Source organism: Danio aesculapii, chromosome 16 (genome assembly GCF_903798145.1).
Source record: "Danio aesculapii chromosome 16, fDanAes4.1, whole genome shotgun sequence".
NCBI lineage: Eukaryota > Metazoa > Chordata > Actinopteri > Cypriniformes > Danionidae > Danio > Danio aesculapii.
The window spans coordinates 44769665-44788003 of record NC_079450.1 but is presented as its reverse complement, the minus strand read 5'-3'; the positions used below and the strand labels follow the sequence as shown (position 1 = coordinate 44788003).

General features: G+C 35.7%; 1 protein-coding gene across 1 annotated transcript in view; it reads left to right on the top strand.

Annotated features, from left to right (window-relative positions):
* The window catches only part of dnah5 (dynein, axonemal, heavy chain 5), a 264013-nt gene that overhangs the window by 215755 nt on the left and 29919 nt on the right, over positions 1 to 18339 (top strand). The window contains exons 69-72 of the mRNA XM_056476107.1: positions 1083 to 1273; positions 5859 to 5980; positions 12070 to 12219; positions 14578 to 14823. Coding sequence (XP_056332082.1) covers positions 1083 to 1273; positions 5859 to 5980; positions 12070 to 12219; positions 14578 to 14823 — 709 coding nt within the window. The remainder of the gene's footprint in view (positions 1 to 1082; positions 1274 to 5858; positions 5981 to 12069; positions 12220 to 14577; positions 14824 to 18339) is intronic.

Here is an 18339-nt window from a genome sequence, read left to right as displayed (position 1 = left end):
AACATTTACTCATCAGATATGGCAACCAAAATCCAACATCTGATAGACGTCATAATCGTAACATCCACACAACATCGAGCTGTAACCTCATTAGACGTTGATATTTGGTTGATTGTAGGTTATGTTGGAAAGTGATAAAATCCCACGTAAATCCAACATCTTAAACCAACATCATAATGACGTCAAATGCTGATGTTTATTGATCAGGTATGGCAACCAAAATCCAACATCTGATAGATGTCATGATAGTAACATCCACACAACATCGAGCTGTAACATCATTAGACGTTGATATATGGTTGATTGTAGATTGTGTTGGTAAGTGACGAAAATCCCAGGTCAAGGTAACATCTTAAACCAACGTCATATTTACGTCAAATATTAATGTTTATTCATCAGGTATGACAAATAACAAATAACAATAATAATAACATCCACACAACATCAGACTGTAACATCATTAGATGATGATATTTGATTGCTTTTAGGTTGGACATTGGACATCGACGTCAGCCTGACATTGGGTTCTGGCGTCAACCCAGTTTTCATTTCCAAACAAACTGCAACATTCCCACAACGTTGGGATAAAACGTCAATCTGACGTCATGTAGACATTGGATGCCTGCTGGGTGGCAGGTATCCATACAGTGGGATCACATAGTCCACTGCGATATCAAAACACTTGCTTCCCTATCAAAGGATTTAAAACTACTATTTTGGATCTGTGGGAGGTCAATTCAGCCTCTCAATCCCAGAGACTCTGCGCTAGTTGTGAAAATTCAAAATTAACTTAAAAACAAACTAATATGATTGGAAATGTAAATTTGAAAATTTGGATACTGAGAGGCGCCGAGAAGTGTAAAAATATTAATAATAATTATAATAATAATTTAATAAAAAATACACATGCATACCGAACTATGACAAGAATGATTTTTTATTTCATGAACTGTTCCATCACTAATTCACATGATATTGATGTCATAAAATAATGTCTGTCTTTGTTGGAATGCAATAAGTAAGCTTATAGATAAGTTCATTATCATCACACCCTAACCTAATGTCTTTTGCTTGTAAAATAGGTCCTCAAAGAGCCCAATTACAAGCAAGCGGATCGCCAACATCATTGAGTACATGACCTTTGAGGTGCACAAGTACGCAGCTCGGGGCTTGTATGAAGAGCACAAATTCCTGTTCACCTTGCTGCTTACTCTCAAGATTGACATGCAGAGCAACAGGGTCAAACACGAAGAGTTCCTGACCCTCATTAAAGGTCAGAAACCAGCCCAGGCTTTCTTCAGTCAGTCTCTCTGCTTCTCTTTTCTTCTTTTTTTCCCTTGTTCTGGGCTGGTGCAAGTCTTTTTCCTGCTCCTTCAGTCCTTCATTGAGTGTATAATCAATTCGTCTTTCAGTATATTTGAAAAGTAATCATTTCTGAGCCTGCCTTTGTTTTTGGCTACAAGTCTCACATAGATATATAAATGTAGAATTCCTCATTCGTTATTGTTGTAAATATATTATTAATGGGGTACAGACGTTTTTAAAGCAGGTTCAGACAGAGCTGAGCGGCAGAAAACTATCAAGGTCAAGCTTTTAGCACTTCATTATTAATGTGCTGTGAGTGAAGACGATGTGACCCGTGATTAGGCGAAATTATTGCATTGTTTGTTGTTTACTTGCATGAATTGAGACACATATTATTATAGTAGCCACATTTTAAGGAACGATTCATGTTTTGTGTATTCAGTATAATATACATTACATGCACTAACTAATTTCAAAAGTAAAGCCAAAACAAATACACACTGAGACTGGGGTGACAATCACTTACAAATCACTCACTATAAAATATGGGCTATTTAATGAGTTTCAAAGCAAGTCTGTTATTGTAAGCATTGTTACTGCATATATTTGTACAGAATAAATGTGTACATCCCATTTTGAAAATGAATATTTTTAGCCATTTCTTTCAAACAAAACAGATTTTTAAACATTTAAAAATTATTTTAGCCACCAAACATCTTTAGAAATAGAAAGATAATATGTTTAAATAAAAAATATATTGCAATTACAAACTACGAAACGTAAAAAAAGTTTTATTTATATATATTTCTTTTTTATTCATTATTTTTCCCCTGACATATAAATTATAAATAAACATATATATATATATATATATATATATATATATATATATATATATATATATATATATATATATATATATATATATATATTTGTTTTTAATATTATTATTGTAAGTTTTATACTTACTGTTATTGTAAGTTTTTTGTTATTTGGCTTCAGATTTGGCTTTAGTACTGACTATTTCTATTGCATCTATTGTATATGCACAAATATATTTTTGTAAAGCATCCTATAGAATTATATATTACATTTTTTTAATTATATATATATATCGGCCACTTTATTAGGTACACCTTGCTTGTACCGGGTTGGAGCCCCCCTTTTGTATCTGATTGCCTTCAGATGTGCCTTAATCCTTCATATCATAGATTCAACAAGGTCAGTACATTCCTCAGAGGTTTTGGTCTATATTGACATGATAGCATAACACAGTTCCTGCAGATTTGTCGGCTGCACATCCACGATGCGAATCTCCTGTTCCACCACATCCCAAAGGTGCTCTATTGGATTGAAATCTGGTGATTGTGGAGGCCATTTGAGTACAGTGAACTCATTGTCATGTTCAAGAAACCAGTCTGAGATGATTCGCGCTTTATGACATTGATATGGTGTGTTATCTTGCTAGAAGTGGCCATCAGTAGATGGGTACACTTTGGTCATAAAGGGATGGACGTGGGCAGCAAACAATACTCAGGTAGATTGTGGTGTTGACACGATGCTCAATTGCAATTTTCATTGTCTTTACAGTGAAATCATTGGTTGTATGGGGGAGCATGCTTTTCAAAATTATATTTGATGTTTCTTTGTTATTTTTTTGTGATTTGTACATGTTGTTCATAAGGAGTCCTTGGTGAGTGCAGATTGATGAACTACTGCATGATTATCATGTTGCTTCATGTGCTTTCATTTCGTAAAAGCATCAGACCCGAAATTTAATCACTGCGAGATCAGGTAGCCTTGCGGTCAGAGAAGTGGCCCATTACCAGAAGGTCGATTTGATTCCCTGTGCTGGCAGTGCACGTACAGCCAGTTAATACCATTTTGTTCATTAGTGCACTCTTTTGTGAAAGCCAATTTCGCCCTCTCTTTGCTCCCCCATAGTTTGTCTTAGTTTTTATATCGAAAAAGGCTTTTCTTGAGATGGGGAACCTTGATAACTTGTTTTGTTTTTTTATTATCTGTCTAAAAATGTACTTGAATTTCTTGCTTTGTAGTATATTACTGACCCAACTGAACATACATTTGTCAATGCTGATTGCAGAGGAACACATTAATAATTTCTCATAATGTACCACAAACAAAGTAAAAACCACTGAGAAACAGCCTTCTAAAGTAGCGCTTACTATGTTGTTTTGGAATGATCTTGTAGTTCAATGCCTTAGACTCAAATATGGTGTATTCAACAGTGCACATTAAGGTCAAATAATTATTTAATTAAAAAAAAAAACTTTTTATGACTCGCAAGTCCCAAACTATTAGTGAGTGGACTCTTTTTATTTTGTTCTCAGTTGCTGCTTTACTCTGAATAAATTGACCAAAACTAAAAGCATAGAGGTCTCCAACTCCGACTCTTCATATATTTTTTTGACTGTCGCTAAAACTAGCAATCGAGGCAATTAGGGGCATTTCATAACTAAAACAAAAAAAAGAAAGTCCTGTCTGTCCAAAAAACAAACATAAAGAGTTCAGATGCAAAACCCTCTAAATCCATCCGACCTCTTTTCTTGTAAATGAGCATTTTCTATCAGGCTCCTCTGATAAGGATCAGACGTTTCATTATATATGTAATGAAAATATTATTAGCTAGGAAATAAAATAACTTTTTTTCAAAAATGTCACTTTAGAAAATTCTTTGTCCTAAAAAAGGACAAGCCATTCTGGCTTTGTTCTTTGTGTGACTGAAATGTAGGCAATAGTTATGTTCCATCCAAATATATTAATTAAATTTATGTGCAAAACTGGAATAACGCATAAAAGATATGCGAATAAAGCAGCATTTCCATCCAATGAATCAAAAAGAACAAAATTGTCACTTTCTGATAAAACGGGCACCAAATATCAACGGTAAAAACAGAATTTACTGTGGTAGAATAAGCTGCGTCAATCTTATCTTTATTTAATAAGTGTACCTGCACCTCAGAAGACAATGCTGACACACAATGAAATGTATGGTGGCGTTTGAAGCCATGAGACGCGGAGAACAGACGCTCTGGAGGTTATTAATAATATAATAACATTAATACTGAAATGGTTAAGGCATTTTAGAATGACCGAAACATTTAAGATGTGTTACAGTGTGTTCAGCCTGCTGGTTTGTCCATTCATACACATTTTTATCATCATATGATCTCTTTAACAAACTTAACAAACCTTTTTTAATGCACATACTGTAATTTGTTCAGTAAAAGTGTTGACATCGTAGTTTATGCGCATCTTTTCCATTGAATAATAGTTTATCCTACTCAGTTATGTGTGTGTTTTTATGCATGTTTTCAAAAGATATGTGCATCTCCAAAATGAGCATTAAAATAGGTGGGTGGAAACGTAAGGCTAAGGCGAGAAATACCGCTTCATCTTTAAAAAATGGGAGGAGACCGAGAGAAACTCAGAGTTTAGAGAATAAAACCTGCTCCTGACCAGGTTAGGTTCACAGTGTAAGTTACCACAGCAACTGACAATGAGTTAAAGTTACTTCTCTTTCAGAAACAGACTTGACTTACCCTGCTTTCTCGAGTTTAACAAACCTGCCATTTTGAAATGGAAAACCCAGAGTTTCTCTCATTTCAAGGTTAAAATACTTTCACTTAACCTCCTTTCTGAAATGGGCCTGTTATGTTATGATGTTATGTTATATTATGTTATGGTATATTATATTATATTATTTTTATGTTTTGTTATATTATATTATATTATATTTTATTAATTATATTATATTATATTATATTATATTATATTATATTATATTATATTATATTATATTATATTATATTATATTACATTATATTACATTATATTACATTATGTTATATTATATTATATTAAATTATGTTAGGTTACGCTACGTTACACTACGCTACGTTATATTATATTATATTATATTATATTATATTATATTATATTATATTATATTATATTATATTATATTATATTATATTATATTATGTGAAGTGCAAATTTAATAAATTCAAATCTCAAATCAAACAGATGACAAATCAGACAAAAAAACAGCACTGAGCGAAATTCATTTCAGATAAATATTTACCACAAACAGTAGTGTAACATTAACAATAAACATAAACAAAAAATAAATAAAGTCCACAAAAACCTTGTTTTGGAGCCACTGCAGACATCATGCTCTCAAAATGGTTCAGTTGCACTGATGCGCTGCCCACACGCCTTTCGCGCTTGTGGTGTGAAACTAACTTGAGCAGTTAACCATGACAAACTGGGCCATTTGATCAATCAAAGGTATGACCTCGGAAAAGAGGGTTTTAGGGAGACAGAATCTTCTAACAAATCATTTTAGACTCTGATGTGAAATGTATTTTTTGACAAAATGTTCTATGAAGTATATTATTTATTGTTTTTTTTTTTTATTGCATGTAATTATGAACTTCATCTATCCACATCCACCTTGGCTCAAATTACGTCTTACTAATAAGAACAAAACACAAACATTGCATGTGATCTGCTCTTTTGATGTCTCCCAGGAGGTGCTTCGCTAGACCTGAAGGCCTGTCCACCCAAAGCTGCAAAGTGGATCCTGGACATAACGTGGCTTAACTTGGTGGAACTGAGCAAACTGTGGCAGTTTTCTGACATTCTGGACCAGGTGTGTGATCAGATACTTCTACACACATAGCTTCTTAAAGGATCAGACACACCCACACATACTGTAGAACAGACATACACGCGCACACACACACACGCACACACACGCACACACACACACACATACACACACACACACATTATCTGTCGCTTTGAGCTCCCCTTCCTCATTAAATCCTTCTCACTGCTCCCGCTTTGCAGTAAACATGTCAATATTTGATTCATCTGTTCTACACACACACATATACACACACAGGCACAAATTCATTCACAGCCACTCACACTGATGCTTGATTGGCAGGCCATGACGGCCCGAGGGCACTTCATGCTCAATGCAGTGTGAAATGAGCTCACTTTGGCAAACTCTAAATTAATTACTTGTGGCTAAAAGAAGCCAGATTAAAAGCCCTTTGTTTAACCATTTGTGTAGCATTGCTGCATGTTAGATTTCATTATACGACATATGTCACAATGTACCTTACGTATGTTCAGCCATTGCATTTTAATCAGTTTAATGTAGATAAAACTTTGAAATGTTTTATGTGATGAACAATATGGATGCTAACAGATTTTTATAAAGGGATAGTTCACTCAGAATTTTAAATTCCGTCAATAATTACATATTTTCATGTAATTGCTGGGTACCTGGACACTATGAAATCAAAGGGAATGGGGAAGCAGACTCTGCTGCAAAGGAAGCACTATTAATACACCCCAAAGTTTACCTCTTTTAAAAGTACCTTGTTTGGACCTAAAACCAACAATTTGTTTATACGTTTATGACACATGGCAAAGAGAATGGGATCTATAGTACAGTACATACAGGAAACAACCTCCATGCAATTACCCAAAATGTTGGGATAAGCAAATTTTGTAACCGGTGGGATCAGATTATTTTTATTTTAAAATAGGTCACTCCAGGAAGATACACAAGTTTTAATACTTGGATATGATTCTCCCATATGCTATATTTGTTAAAGCATTTTTACTATAAAAACTTGTTTCATTCCACTTTGTTAGCTTTACTTCTGGGAGAAACTTATTTTATTCAGTCCATTCTTTTGAAGCAAATTTTAACACTCTAAAGGCTATATTTTAAAGATCTAGGTGCAAAGTCTAAAGCAGAGATGCCCAAACTAAGGCCCGCGGGCCAAAGTTGGCCCATGGTATCCCTAGATTTGACCCGCTATACCATCTGAGAATGGTTTAGAGATTGTCATTTCAAACTTAATATACCCTTTTTTTGTTTTATTGCTAAGCTGCAAAAAAGCTGTCTGAAATTAAATGTTTCAATTTAAATGGTGTAAATTAATCAGATTTAGTTCAAAATGTACACACGACGGATAGAGGACAATGCAGAGACTTTGGTGAGTGAATTAAGGCAATGGCAGATTCTGCTTGACTAGTGTATTCATCATTGAACTCCACTGTGTTATAAATATGATTGTTTATGTTTTTTATTGGAAGTAATAATTAAAAAGTTATACTGCAGGGTGGCGCTGTGGCACAGTGGGTAGCCTCAGCTGGATCAGTTAGCGTTTGTGTGGAATTTGCATGTTCTCCCCATTTCCTCCATGTGGATTTAGGTGAATTGAATAAACTAAATTGGCCGTAGTGTATGAGTGTAAATAAGAGTGTATGGGAGTTTCCCAGTGATGGGTTGCAGCTGGAAAACATATTCTGGATAAGTTGTCGCTGTCACTGTGATGACCCCTGATTAATAAAGGGACTAAGCCAAAAAGTAAATGAATGAATTAATGAAGTTATACTGCATTGTTTAATACGGTTCAAAGTAACATTTTCTACTTATGTTTTAATATTATGAAAAAAATAATATGAATTAGGAAATTACCCGTGGCAACTTTAACGTAAAATAGTTTGGTATTTTTATCTTCGGCCTACAGCTATCAATGATATTTGGTATTTGGCCCTTCATAAGAAAATGTTTGGGCACCCCTGGTCTAAAGCGTATGGCACAAACGCATTAAGGGCGTGTCCAAATCCAATTTGCTATTTTAAGGACAGACAAATAAGCTCTGCATCCTGGTGCATGGTCTAACAGAGTTGTGCTTTTTCTCTTATTGAGTTATGGGTGTTGTTTTGAACATAACGTGAATTAAACCAATCCGAGTCTCATCTTCCATTCCCTTTCATACTGTGTTCACACCAGACGCAGAAGAAGCGTCAAGCGCAAATGATTTACATGTTAAGTCAATGCAAACACGCGAATAGACATCCTGCGGCGCAATATGCGCGAATGGCGCGATATGCGCGAATAGCGCGATATGCGCGAATAGCGCGCCGTGAATTGAGCGTTTTGTGTGTTTGACGTGTTAACCAATCAGGAGCTTGCTCTTGTGGAGACGTGATTGTGACGCAGCGCCTGTTGTTGGTGTCCCGGGGGAAATCCTCCAGCCAACACAGACAACAGTTCATCAAACTGGGCTTGGCTCAGTCAGAAGCACAGCTGAAAGCCTCCATCATCCAAGTTAAGTTTTTGGAGGAATTTATGAGCTCACAGAGCTGGATGCACCTCTGAAAGGATCTAGTGGACTCAGACACAGCTCTAAACGACGCTGTTTTTAGCCTTCATAAAGCTCAAAAACACAGTTATTTTCCTTATAAAATCCATGTTAGCCATTTAGCAACAAAGCTAGAGTCACCGGGAAGACAGAAACCCTGCCCATCACGCGATTCAGCGTCTGTTTTGAAGTGAATTTCATGCGTGAATGAAGCGGATTTGACGCGCGAATGAAGTGGGTAAACTCAAATGTTCACGCGGCTATTTCCGTGCGAATAGTGCGATTTATCCGCGCATTCTGCGTCTGGTGTGAACACAACATCATAGTCAGTTGCGTTGCGCCATGGCACATTTTCTATTTACATGGCGGACTTTGTAAGTGGAAAAAACAAACGCTTCACTAGTGAGAAGACCGTTAAACAAACCATCTGCAGCATGAGGATAAATAACGAGCCTCCTCCATTCTGCCTCTTTACTTTACTTTTACTCTTTACTTTTCTCCTTTACTTTCGTGGATAAGGAAATGGTGTTGTACGCACTCTGCTGAAGACATTCATTAGTCTACATGTTTTATTTTGTTAGTTAAGCACAAAGATTTGTTTCAAATCTATTTCTAAATTCAGTTCTGATATTCAGCAAACTAATAAATGAACAATAATAATGAAATGTGGTCAAAAAAGTTTGTGTCCAAACACACGTCCTATTTTCCAAACCTGAAAGGTGGACAAATCTAAACTAGTTTTTATTAAAACAAATATAAATATGCATATAATAAATAATACTACTAGCAATAATAACAATACACAAATGCAGATTGTCATAAATAAACTGAAAAAAGCTCCCTGACATGAAAAAGGCGAACATTTTAATCCTTTATTATTATTTTTTTTCATATACAGATATTTTTGTATTGCTGTACATTGTGTGTGTATTAAGCAATGTGTAAGCGTTTTGACCCACATAGGCACATAATTAATGCGCTTTGTGCTGGACTTTAGACCAGCTTTCAGTTGGTGCAGTCTACTTTCAGTTCTTCAAAATAGCAATGCTCCAACAATGCGCCTTAACACACCTCCTTTTTGGACCGGAATGCCCATGAGTCCACAAAGTGGCACAAATAGATTTGGCATTTAAACAACATGCCGCAAAATGAGAAAATTGGGGTTGTGCTGGTCTGAAAATAGCAACAAATCACGCCATACACATCTTGGTTTGCCATACATATCATGGGTGTATGATAGGGCTTTTAGAGGTTTTAGCAAAAATTATTTGTAAAAGCTTAATATAATTTATATCTGTAATACACATTTTCTTGCTATGGAAAAGCCTTAAAAGCTGGCAGTGTGTAGTTCTATCTGCTTTTGTTTATTAGTCAAAGAAAAGACATATTAACAAAATAGACACGCTCAATATAAGGCTAAACTGGGGCAAAATTCTAAATTCGGATAGGACTATAGCCCAAATGTTGAGGGATTTCTAGTCATCTTTTAATTCCTGAAGCAAATAAACAGTAACATGGCTTGGAAAACAATTTGATCAGAAGATGTGTTCATCTGGCATTCCAAATAAAATCCTGTGGAAACAATTCATTCATTCATTCATTCGTTTATTCATTTTCCTACGGCTTAGTCCCTTTATTTATCACGGGTCACCACAGCAGAATGAAACGCCAACTTATCCAACATTTGTTTTCCACAGCGGATGAACTTCCAGCTGCAACCCAGTACTGGGAAACATCCATTCACACTCACATTCACACACTCACATTCACACACATGCACTATGGCAAATTTAGCTTATTCAATTCACCTATTCCGCATGTCTTTGGACTGTGGGGGAAACAGGAGCTACCGGAGGAAACCCATGCCAACACGGGGAGAACATGCAAACTCCATACAGATTGCCCAACTGACCCAGCTGGGACTCAAACCAGCGACCTTCTTGCTGTGAGACAACAGTGCTAACCACTGAGCCACCGTGCCGCCCTTGTGGAAAAAATCTTCCCAAGAAACTCCTTAAAATGCATATTTAATATTCAATATTCAGTCCAGATCTTTTCAGAGCTAATTCTTCACTGTGCATGTTTCAAGAGTTCACACTTAGCTGATGATTGAATAAAGCTTGTTTGGCATGCTGTCCCAGAAGGGACCCCTGAGCTCATAAGATCCTCAAGCCCGGGGCTCCCTCCCGTTTGCAAGGCGAGGGGGGAGTTTGAGCTCAGGTAGATCTCGAGAACTCCCCTGCTGTAGTAGCTAATGAACAGATAGTGATTGCTCTTAAGAGATAACTACTTACTAGGAGCATGTCTATGGTGCTGATTTGGATTAGTCAATTAACTTAAGTTGCATGTTTTTAGATGGTGGGAGGAAACCCGGGGAACCCGGGGAAAACCCACGTGAGCACGGGGAGAAACATGTAAACTCTGCACATTCTTCGACGGTCTTGCTGTGAGGCAACAGTGCTAACCACAGGCCCACCGTGCCACTCATTCTAGGAAAGGAGGAGTAGTAGGGGTGGAAGGGGGGATTCAGTTATATGGCTGTTATATGGAACTTAGGGCATTTATAATGGCTTAGGAATCGTCTGATTGGTGAATCATAAATTGGATAATGCGGGACCAGCCGCAAGCAATCATAAGCATGTGATCCTCTTGAAATTAGTTCATAAATAAACTTCATTTAGTAAATACAGACAGTACTCTTTTTTTTTTTTTGTTTTTTGTTTTTTTTAGAGGTTTTCACCTTTATTTTGACAGGACTGTTGAGAGAGACAGTACTGTTTTAATGTCAAAATGAAAGTTTGGCTGATGCAAGCTGTTACAAAGTCAAAGTCATAAATATGCATAAGTCATAAAGTCATACATATTTCAATAATTGATGACAGATATTTAATTTTAGGGTGAGCTGTGCCTTAATCGAATGGCTCATTTTCACTGAGTGGTATGATTCAGTAGGCTATAAAAGTACTGTACACAATTATTTGTCTCCATTTTCAGAAGTTGTGAATTACAAAATAGTGAACTGTACCATAACACTTAACACTTTTTCGGTATCATTCCGTTGGTGTATCTTCCACAGTTGTTCGTTATCTGAAAGGTGAAGCTGGACTTACTGCAGAATCTTTATTAGTTGACAGAGCAATTTTAGCTTGCTATTTATTATATTATATATATTATATTATTACAATCGATTAGGCTTACAAATGATGTCAATCACTACTTTCCAGCAAATACCACACTTATCAAGTGATGCCAGTCACTAATTTCTAGCATACACCATGCCTATTATTTAATGTATCCATTAGTGGTGGAAAGTTGATCATGGTTTACCATTCTAAATTGTAAAGTACAGTTCTGTACTACACTGTAGGTTAGTAAATGATACAAGGTCATAAAAAACTCTTAAGTGTTTGTTGTTTCAATTGTTTAAAATATAAATGTTAAGATCAAAGCATTGCTTAGAAGTTTAATTTTGAATAACACCCTACATAACTTTAATATATTCACTTTAACTTCTAAAGCAAGTACTAGATTCATTCACTTTTTTATTAAAATGTGTGCATGTTAACAGATTGGGCGACATGAGAAACAGTGGAAGAGTTGGTTTGATCGAGAGGCTCCAGAGGAAGAACCAATCCCAAATGCATATGACCAGGCTTTGGACTGTTTCAGGCGACTGCTCCTTATTAGATCTTGGTGTCCAGATAGAACAATTGCTCAGGTATGAATACATACGTAAAGACATAAATTAATCTATTGTTAAATTAATACATTAGCAATATCCACACATTGCATTGCATATGTACACCCAGTTAAATACAAAATACGTAGCCTTCCTATTCATTTTTTTTTCAAATATTTCCCAAATGCTGTTTAATCCAGCAGTGTAGCCTTTTCCATGTTTTTATGTTTGGTTTAACTTCATTTTTATATTGCTAATGGTAGGCTGTGATGTCAAGCAATGATAAATATTATGTGTGTGCAAAACACTCAGACAAAATCACAGTTTTTTTCATTATAATGAAGAAACAACTTAAAATACTAAATTATTTCAGTCATACAACAGTAAGCAGTAGCAGAGGCTTGGCTAAGTATGTTCAAAGTGTAAGGTGCAGACTAAACTAATTGTGGTCTGCCACCTAATATATTTGTGTAAAATCTCAGATTTGATCACCTTTGGCTAGGTCAGTTAAGGTTTTAAAAATATTCTAATAATAAAATTAAATGTTGAAATTGTGTTGAAACAGTTTCACAAATCTATTAATTTTTATATGTTTTTAAATGTGGGAATATACATCTTACATTTATCTTACTTAATAATTTAAAATGTAATGTTTTTTTTATTAGATTAGCTGTACTGATTTGAGCTGAATGACATGCTTTAATAATAGACTTATTTGCTTTATAGCTGATGCAGTCTAATGCACAAGTTTGGGCACCTCTCTGTGGCTGCATAATTATGTGCTTTTTCTTTATAAGAGAAGATCGCAGTGAAAATGTCATTCGGTTTCTAGAGAAAGCTCGATAATGTCATGTTTTTCAGACAGAAATACGTAGTGTAGCAGTACTGGGATGTGTGAAATTAAATTGAAACTGAGAAATAGGCTATGCAAAAGTTCGGGCACCCTCTCTTTTGAGTGGATTTCAAAACTTGTAGTCACTTAATGCTGATTGATTACAACATAACATTGATTTGAGTGAACCTTAATAATCCTGACACAAGTGCAACCAATGATGAAAAAGGATATTTAAGATAGCTAATTGTTAGATGTACTTCTCCTTATTGTAAACATAAAAGTAGCAACATGGGGACCTCAAAAGAACTTCCTAATGACCTAAAAACTGGGATAATTCATCAACATGAATTAGGAGAAGGATGCAAAAAGCTATCAAAAAAGACTCTATCTCCACAGTCAGAAATATAGTAAGAAAATGGAAGGTCACAGGAACAGTTCTGGTGAAGGAAAGAGTGCTAGACCAAGAAAAATATCTGGGTGAAGGCGAAGAATGCTTAGAATGGTCACAGACAAACCACAGACCACCTGGAACATGTTGCTGCCAATAATGTCATTGTAGATCATTCCACAGTTCAGCACAGTCTCACAAAGAACAGCTCAATAGAAGGTGATGCAGAAGATGCCTGGATTCTGCCATCAAAAAGAGTTGTTTGAGGTATACAAATGCTCCTCTGGACAAGCCTGAATCATTTTGGAAAATATACTGTGGACAGATGCCACAACCATAGGCGTTTTGCATGGCGGAAAAAGAACACAGCATTCCAGGAGAAGAGCCTGCTTCCTACTGTAAAATATGGTGGAGGGTCCATCATGCTGTATGGATGTGTGGCAAGCACAGGTACTAGAAACCTTGTCAGAGTCAAAGATCGCATGAATTCCACCCAGTATCAGCAGATTCTGAAGAACAATGTTCAGGATTCAGTCAAGAGCCTGAAGTTACGGCAGGGTTTGATGTTTCAGCAGGAAAATGTCCCAAAGCACAGTTCCAGATCTACCAAGGAATTCATGCTCTGAAACGATACAATGTTCTAGAACGGCCATCCCAATCCCCAGACTTGAACATCATCAAAAATCTATGGATTGATTTGAAAAGGGCCGTTCATGCTAGGCACCCATCAAACCTGACTGAACTGGAAAACTTTTGCAAGAAAGACTTACCCAATATGCCTTCAGCAAGAATTCAGTGACTTATCCTTGACCATTAGAAAAAGCTGTTATTTCAGCAAAAGGTGGCTGTACAAAAGATTGATGTCATAATTCTGTTGGGGTGCCCACATTTTTGCATCTGTCTGTTTTTGTTATGACTTAAATTGCATTGCATCTGTTGATTAAATAAATGTTATGTCAGAACTAAAATGTTGCTTTTTCCCTAGGGTATAAAATATATGCAAATTAAATTGCTGATTTGAAAGTCTAGCAGGCTATGGCTTGCAATTCTGAAAGTTACCAGGGGTGACCAAACTTTTGCATAAGACTGTATAAAGTTTTTTAATAGTTTATGAACTTATGCAATACCTAACTCCATTAGGCTAATGACTTATTTTCTAATTTGTAACTGAAAGGCACGAAAGTACATCACGCAATCAATGGGAGAAAGATATGCTGAGGGAGTAATTCTTGACTTGGAGAAGACCTGGGAAGAGTCTGACCCTCGCACACCTCTCATCTGCTTCCTCTCCATGGGATCAGACCCAACAGACTCGATCATCGCCCTGGGCAAACGGCAGAGAATTGAGACTCGCTACGTCTCAATGGGACAGGGGCAGGAAGTTCATGCACGCAAGCTTCTGCAGCACTCCATGGCTAATGTATGTTCATATTCATTTTTGATGTTAAAATGCATGCTTTTTTACTAAAATGAGATTATACCTTGGATTAATTTTTCAACGTCAATTCCACAAAAAGCTGAGACATTTTGTAAAATGCAATGAAATCAAGAATTTGTGACTTGTTCATTCTTTTTAACTTGCATTTCAAATGCTTTCACTGAACAATTTAAATGTATTTTGTACATGTAAGCAAATTTTTATTTTGATGGCTGTAATACACTCCAAAAACGTTGGGATAGAGGCAAAATAAAAGTAAAACAGTCATAGAATATCCAAATGAAACAGATTTGAAACACCTCAGCAGGCCCACAACATCATAAGACGGTAATATTAAGTTACATTTAGGTCATGACGTCAGGTGACCAAAATTCAATGTCTAGCCAGTGTCTAAGGACAATGTTATTTTGATGGCTGTAATACACTCCAAAAACGTTGGGATAGAGGCAAAATAAAAGTAAAACAGTCATAGAATATCTAAATGAAACAGATTTGAAACACTTCAGCAGGCCCACAACATCATAAGACGGTAATATTAAGTTACATTTAGGTCATGACGTCAGGTGACCAAAATTCAATGTCTAGCCAGTGTCTAAGAACAATGTAATTTTGATGTCAAATTACGTTGATATTTTGTTGTTTTTAGGTTGTGTTGGAAAGTGATCAAAATCCAGCGTCTGATAGATGTCATAGTGGTAACGTCCACACAACGTCAAGGTGTAACATGAGTAGACGTTGATATTTGGTTGATTTCATGTTGATTTTAGGTTGGACGTTGGACAGTAACATCAGCCTGATGTTGTGCTCTGATGTCAACCCGATTTTCATTTTTTAAACAAAATCCAATGTCCCCACGATGTTGGGGTACAACATGCAATATGATGTCATGTTGATGTCCTGTGCCTGCAGGGACAGTTCACAATATAGACAATAGACAAAAAAGATCAACTAAAATAAATTAAATTGTGAAATGATTGAGGGAATCCAGAAAAATCCCAATCTGTGTAGATCAAGTCTATATATCACAGCTGAATGTGCTGGACATTTGAGCCCTCAGATGACAATTGCCTGAAAAATGATTATGTTGTGCTGTTAAATAAAGCCACATGGACTAAAAAGAACTTCAGAAAACCACTGTCAATGAACATAGTCTGCTGCTGCATCAAGAAATACAACTTAAATCTTTGTTCCTTATGCTGAAAGCCATGCATCAGTTCTATGCAGTGATGCTGCTGGTTGTCTAGGCTAGGGGTCTCATTTATTAAACTCGTTTATGCTTAAACACTTAAATGAATGCTCAGGTCTATTAAACGGACTGTATTTCAGTTAAAATACACAATCAATGCTGTATAAAGAACATTATCAGTGGCTGAAAGCACTTCCCTGTATATGGCTTGCGCTGCTAAGTAACCGATCAGCTGGACACTGCGGGGAGTGTGCCTCTCTGCATAGGCTTCACTCATAGAAAACAAACAGCATTTTAAAGACATGGCACAACATTGCACCTCGTCCACAGTCCGACAGGCTTTACACTTTACATTGTGCAAATATCAGGCGGTCCTCTTTACAGCATGACAAACAAACATATTAAAATGGTGAAGCAAAAAGTGCTGCAAAAGCAATGAATGGAGCTGTCATCACATCATTAGGTTCACGGAGTTTGCACTCCTGTTACAACAATGACAGCTGGATGAGCTCTGCAGTTGACCTCTTACTAGCATTGGTTAATAACTGAATGATTAAAAACAAAATTGTATACACCCTGAGTAAAACCACTGTAGCCTATAAATACAATGTATCCATTTACGTTATATTATAGGGCTAATGAATTATGAAATATTAAAACTTAATAGTGCTCGATATTTAGTGGTGCTCAACATATCTGCTCAAAGTTTAATATTTTAAGGATAAATTTATTTTTTTAAAGATGCTAATCTACTTTTTTCCAACATTTTTAAAATTTAACTAATTTAAATGTAATTTTGCACTGTGTCACTTTGCATTTTAAGTGGTTTAAATATGGCCCTCTTTGCCTCTGAACTTGATTACCCCATTCTAGAATGCATTTAAGAAATATTTTTTATAATTTTAATTCAGGATTGTCAGGAGTAAATTATTATGTGCAACAAAAAAAGGTATATAAATAAACAAAACTTCAACACACTGAACAACTACAGCCTCCATTGTAGTATTTCTAGTTACAACAGTACAGTTACCTGTTAACCAACAGGCTGATGAATGACAATAAAACTTTAGATCTTTAGTTAAATTTAGACTTTCAGCTGAAAGGGTTAATACGGAAGAGCCTAGCATAAAAAACTGTGTAAATGTGAGGACTCGTACACAAAATATGGCTTGATGGAATCCAGTGAGTGCAGACTACAGTGAACACTATGCTTGAAGATTGGACCAATTGATTGAAGCACTGAAACCATGTCAACTTAACTGACATCTCACAAAAATTATTCCTAAGCATGACAATTTAAATTGTTTTAAATAAAGTTGTTAATTTGAGCGTTTTTTTTTTTTTGTTTTTGTTTTTTTGTTAGGGGGTGTGGGGAGGGGTGCTGAAAAAGTTTGAGAACCACTGATATAGAAAATTCGTAAGGCATAGCGAACTGGCCACACTTCGCAATGAACAGACGTAAACAACGAGCTTATGAATAGTGGCTACGCGAAAGTACCACCGAGGCAGCAACCAGTCAATATTCAGGGGAGGGCTCCATCTGGTGGATGGATGAACTTTTGTGTGAAACATGGATGTGAATAAACATTGTGCACAAAATATTTTTAAAACCAAAGCACAAAAGAAAAGTTCATGTGCCACTATGTTAAATATGCTTCTGTCACAACTATTTTCGAGTGTGTTGGAGTAATCAAAATTGTAATTTTATTTTATATTTATATTGTTCATATTTAAATTTTTACTATTTATTGGCTCACCGGGGGAAAAAAGATCTTTGTACTTTGTCAATTAAACAAAGTTTCTGGATTTTATTGCATTTTACAAAATGTCCAGATTTTTTATTGGAATTTGAGGCTGTATATTGTAGTTAGTTTATGAGCAGTGTGAAATATGAACGAAGATGGCCCAAGATTTATATTAATCAGGCATTAGAGTTACCTTGGGTTAATGTTTTTAATCGTGAAATGGCTCTTTAATGTTCATTTTTAAATGCTTAAAGAAACACACAAGTATTGTTGAATATATATGTTTCGCTCTGTACTATAGAATTTTTCTGATGATTTAGTCATATGAAATAATATTCTTGTAATAAATCCTGACTCTAGGATGTAATCACATGAACCATATGTGAAAAACTGCCAAAGTAATTTATAGTATATGTCAATTTGTGGCCAACATATGTGGTCCTGGATGACAAAAACATAATGTCTAGAAATTAACCCGGTTAATTACCTATTAGGCAAAAGCCAAATAGGGTAAAAATTATTTATCTTTCTTTTTTGCCAAAAAAAACATTAGAATGTTAAGTAATA